Source organism: Tamandua tetradactyla, chromosome X (genome assembly GCF_023851605.1).
Source record: "Tamandua tetradactyla isolate mTamTet1 chromosome X, mTamTet1.pri, whole genome shotgun sequence".
Lineage (NCBI taxonomy): Eukaryota > Metazoa > Chordata > Mammalia > Pilosa > Myrmecophagidae > Tamandua > Tamandua tetradactyla.
This window is the reverse complement of record NC_135353.1, coordinates 7,447,883-7,452,786: the sequence shown is the minus strand read 5'-3', so window position 1 is coordinate 7,452,786 and position 4,904 is coordinate 7,447,883. Positions and strand designations below refer to the sequence as shown.

At 44.0% G+C, this 4,904-nt stretch overlaps 1 protein-coding gene across 1 annotated transcript; it reads left to right on the top strand.

Annotated features, from left to right (window-relative positions):
- The first annotated feature begins 1,207 nt into the window (after positions 1 to 1,207).
- LOC143670400 (heat shock transcription factor, X-linked member 3-like) lies at positions 1,208 to 2,921 on the top strand. The gene is made up of 2 exons (XM_077145174.1): positions 1,208 to 1,791; positions 2,222 to 2,921. The coding sequence occupies exons 1-2, from the start codon at positions 1,300 to 1,302 to the stop codon at positions 2,804 to 2,806; spliced, it is 1,077 nt and encodes a 358-aa protein (XP_077001289.1). The 5' UTR covers positions 1,208 to 1,299; the 3' UTR covers positions 2,807 to 2,921.
- Positions 2,922 to 4,904: the final 1,983 nt, after the last annotated feature.

Sequence of the window (4,904 nt, the reverse complement as noted above, 5' to 3'; positions counted from 1 at the left end):
TGATACCAAAATTTGTTCTAGTTTGTGAGCTGCTGGAATGCGATAGACCAGAGAAGGGAATGGCTTTTAAAAACAAAAATTTATTAAGTCACATGTCTACAGTTCTAAAGACATAAAAATGTCCAAAGTGAGGCATCGAGGGAAAGATATCTTGGTTCATGAGGGCCAATGATGTTGGAGATTCCACTCTCAGCTGCTAAGGCACATGGTGACGTCTGCTAGCATTCTCTAGGCTTCTTTAAAGGTTTCCCTGGGGCTCAGTCCATTCTGTTAGCTCTGTTGGTTCTGGTGGGTCTAAAGGTTTTTCCAAATTGGTTCCCTCTTAAGGGGCTCCAGTAAGCAACTCAATCTTGCATGGGTGTAGACACATCTCCATGGAAGCCATCTAATCAAAAGTTACCACCCGTAATTGGGTGGGTCGTATCTCCACAGACACAATCAAAAAGATCCTATGCAGGAATATTGAATGAGGATTAAAGGACATGTCTTTTCTGGGATACAAAATAGCTTCAAACCAGCATAGCTTTCTTTAGTCATGGCTAGCTAAACAAGCAGAAATTTTCCTTGGGAGTGGAGCTTGTATAAAGGAGACATTTAGAAGAGGATCTTACCCAAGAGGGAATAAGATTATTCAATGTACCTACTACCATCATGATAACATGGTGGAAATGCTGCTTTAGAGGCAGCTACTACAAGGCAGTCCACTGACAGAAAGGTCACTGACTGAACTTGACTGTTTGGGGAAGGAGATTTGGAAGGGACAGTCAAAAGCAGGTACTCCATAGTGAGCACGCCCTTGGGCAGCGAGAACAATATTTATGGGGACGAAATGGAAATTAAAGAAAATACCATCATGATACGTAAAGGGATGAGATTTAGAGGCAACAGAGCTGAAAAGGAGCCCCCAAATTGTGGTGGAGAATGTGGTCATCCTATCATGAACTCTGTGGTGTTTTGGGTACACTATCATTGAGGAAGGAGTTCCCACCGTTCATTCTACTGTGAATGATTATGTTTCCACACTTTTAGAAAAGAGAGAAGCTGGCGACCCTGGTACTGATCCCCTCCCCCTCACCTGCCCAGGGTTCTTTTTCCCAGACTGCCTCTGCCCCATCGTTCTGACATCACATGTCATATGAAGAGGATGATGAATTCATCTGGTTGCCCCACGACCAAGGTTCTAGAATTTTCTGGACACTATTTATTGGGTACCGCTGGGCTCACAGAAGGCATTTTGGACTTGACACAAAGGTGCTCTGGTCTTGAGTACCAAAGTGCTCCTGATGCTAGGTTAGCTCCATGGCTACTCAGGATACCAAAGAGAAAAATAAAGTCAAGCTTCCTCCATCTATTGATGGAGAACGAGAAGGAGGGAGTCCATGTAAATATCCTGTTGATCTGAATATGGATTCCAGGGAGTTCCTGGAAGGGCACAATGACCAAAGTGCGAACTCAGGTCCAGCCTTCCCAGACAACCCGCAACCACAGGACCAAAACCAAAGCAAAGAAAATGAGGAAGAAGCCAATGTTCTTGGGCTTGCCTTCCCAAGAAAGCTTTGGATGATAGTGGAGAATGACGCATTCAAGTCTGTGCGCTGGAACGACAGAGGGGACACTGTGATCATCGACGCAGATCTTTTTCAGACGGAAATTCTTCATCGGAGAGGCGCAGAGAGATTTTTTGAAACAGACAGCTGGAAGACTTTCATTCGAGAACTTAACCTCTATGGATTCGGCAAAATACACCAAACCAACTCTTCAGATCACTCTCCAGAGAACAAGAGAATCATGGTAAAGTAGAAAGTTACCCATTTTCTCTGTTACTTAGTACCTTCATAATATACCAGATGAATGATATAATGAGAGAGTTTACTTCTCTGAAACTGTTCTTTTCATATGGGACATTATTTAAGGAAAGATTAAAGTATAGATTTTGAAAACACAGATTTTCATATTAAACTACAATCCCTTTAGAGATAATCTGCAGGCATGACTGAAATTTCAAAGAGGCCAGTTAAGATTAGACATCAACTCCCTAATCTAGGAAAAGATTTACCTTTAGTGAGCTCATGATTTAGGGCATAAGGAAACTTGCTAGGAATTGTTGAACAAAATATTTTTCTGTAGTCCCACGAGCAAAATGAGACCGTTATGATTGGGGGGCAGGGTAGAGGAATGAATACTTTTCCTGGAATAACTAAAATGTTTCATTTTGTTTTAGATCTACCACAACTCAAATTTCAAGAGAGACAACCCTCTGCTCCTCCAAAATATTCAGAGAAAATTCAACTTCCCCAAAAGTATTGCCCAGCCACAGATCTATACACCATCTCCAAAGAGACCGAAGCTGGCTGCTACAAGACACTCGCCGAGATTCCAGAAGGATAACTCCATGCAAGAAACCAACCAAACTTCGCATAACACCTCCCCAAATGTTCAGGGACCCAGGGGCAGCCCGGCCTTTATGGCCTCTAATGTCTGGTCTTTGAGCAGTGTAATTGGGCGTTCCATGGAAAACTGTCCCCCTACTCAGTCAAATGTTCCAAGTGAGGAGGGCACCTCCCAACAAGCTATACCTGCAAATCTGGCTGCTGCCGGACCCGCAGGTGCAGGGGCACTGCCCATGGGCCCCACAGATTACCCAGATAGTGCTTCCATAATGCACCTGTTCAATACCTGTTACTCCATCATGATGGGTGCCCTTTCAGTCATGGCTCTAAATGAGCCCTTTGACGAGCAACAGGAGAGTCCCTCTGATTACCACTGCGTGCTGTGTGAGCAGTTCAAGGACCAACCACCTCCATAAACTCACAGGTCCTTGGGGACTGAAAAAGATAGCTGTTTTGGACCGATCAACCTATTTCAGAAGTTAATAAAGAAAAACAAAACCCCAGGACGGTAAATAAACAGGTTAACAAGAATTATGAGTCTGTGTTGTTCCTCATGTTCTGTTTCTTACACATCTCATCACAGAAGCCGGAGGCGGCTGAAAATCTTTCCCATGAAAGGTTTTGGTCTGCATTGTCTTGTTTCATTTTTAGAAGTAGCATTTTTCACATACTCACGTAAGGGTTTCGTTAGGGAGTGCTGAGGGCAAGCCCAGTTAGCTCTGGTTCGCTGAGACTTGCCTGCTGGTCAGGAGACACACCAGACTTGCAACTAACTTCTTGGGTACCACCTAACATTATATATATACCTTCTAAAAGGAGACTTTTTTCCTCACAGCTCCTCTCAATGTTGCTAGGAATTTTCTGACCAACAGCTGAATGTCTCCAGACAAAGATCCAGCGGCCTCCAAAGAGGCCACTTGCCAAGAGTTGTACAACCACCACATTCCAGCTTGGAAAAGAAGGGCCATTCCAGTCAGTGTCAGGGGTGGGACAGCAAGCCCATCATCCTCATGGGCAAGAACATTAGAAACTTTGCTAATAAATGACACACACAAGAGAAAAGAAGGAACACATTTGAGACAAAATAACACTAGTTACCACTTTTCAAAGTCAAATTCTAACAAATTCTAAAGGTTGTGTTTAAGATCTTTTCTTTGGACATGAAGTAGCTGTGTCATATGTGACACAAGCATGCGTCATGAACTAAAGAACACTTTTTCAACACAGCAAGGGTAATTTGGAAGAGCAGATGATTGCTGTTTCAAATTATGATATTGTCTTCACTGTGCAGTGGTCCATCAATGGCTGGTCCCCACCAGGAAAAAAGCAGTCAGTGTCTGGTCCTAGCCTTTCCACGATGTCCCTGGATACTGTTAAAAAAAATCTATGAGTTTGGACCAGAATAAAGAGAAGGGAAAACAAATAAGGGATCCCTCAAAGAATGTTTATTTGTCCAATCCAGAAATGATCAGGACCAAAATCAGTGGCAGTACTGAGACTCTTACTAGTAGCTTTTCATTTTTAATTAAGGTCAAAGTTGACGAGCCCAAAGAGACAGCATGCCAAGGAAGTCTTAATCTATCCCCCCTCCCCTTTTCCCCTTCCTCTAAGCAGACATATCTGTTTTATGAACAGCATTTAGTGGATAGCACTCTAAAATGCAGTGGCATTTAGAGTGAAATCCTGATTTCAACTGGATTTCTTTATTTGCATCATGATGGTAAAAGGCATGTAGCTTGCTTCTCCATAATGTTCCTCTTAGGAGCCTATACTTCCTGCCCCAAAGGGATTAGGTACTCTGGGATGTCCACCTGGAATATATCCTTTCCCCCTTTTCTAGGTATGGGCTCTAGTAACCATCTGGCGTTTGAAATCACGGTCAGGTACTTCTGTTTCAGGTCGGTCAGTATAGCTTGATTTTCTAGTTCCACAACCTCGTCAGGAGCTAAGTCTTCAGGGCACTGTGAAGTTTCCCCAATGTCAATGAGCCCTGTGCACAAAGAGAAAAAGACAGAGGTATTTTTCAACTTCCATAAGCCAAACCCTGCGTGTGTGACATGGTTATTCAAAGTGACCATCACCACAGACTAAGATGATACCATCAAAAGGAAATTAGAATAGAATCCCTTTTACTAAGCATTTATTATGTTTCAAACTGTTCAGGGAATTTGGGGGAAGGCAGAGGGAGGGCTCCAGAAATAAAGACAATGAGGGGCTTATCGTCAGTGAACCCACAGAGGTAGTGGGTGAGTCCAAGCAGAACTGCTAAGGGGCAGCGGTTACAGACTGGAAGGGCACCAGCCACTGTGAGGGAACTTAAAGTCAGGTGATGCCTAAGCTGCTCACCAGTAACAGATGTAGACCCTGATGACATACCTCCACACCTGGAGGTCAGGGGCGTTGCCCAGGATCTCGTGGGCAGTGGGGGTGGGGCAGCTGTGTGAATCTGGCAGACAGTGTGACTCTCAGAGGGCATCCCAATCTGCTGTGTGCTGCCTCTCCTGGTCTGACAGA

Excerpts from the sequence above, each read along its gene's own strand:
- LOC143670400 (XM_077145174.1), top strand. The coding sequence starts at position 1,300 with ATGGCTACTCAGGATACCAAAGAGAAAAATAAAGTCAAGCTTCCTCCA. Across the intron at positions 1,792-2,221 it reads CAGAGAACAAGAGAATCATG|ATCTACCACAACTCAAATTT; the intron begins GTAAAGTAGAAA and ends ATTTTGTTTTAG.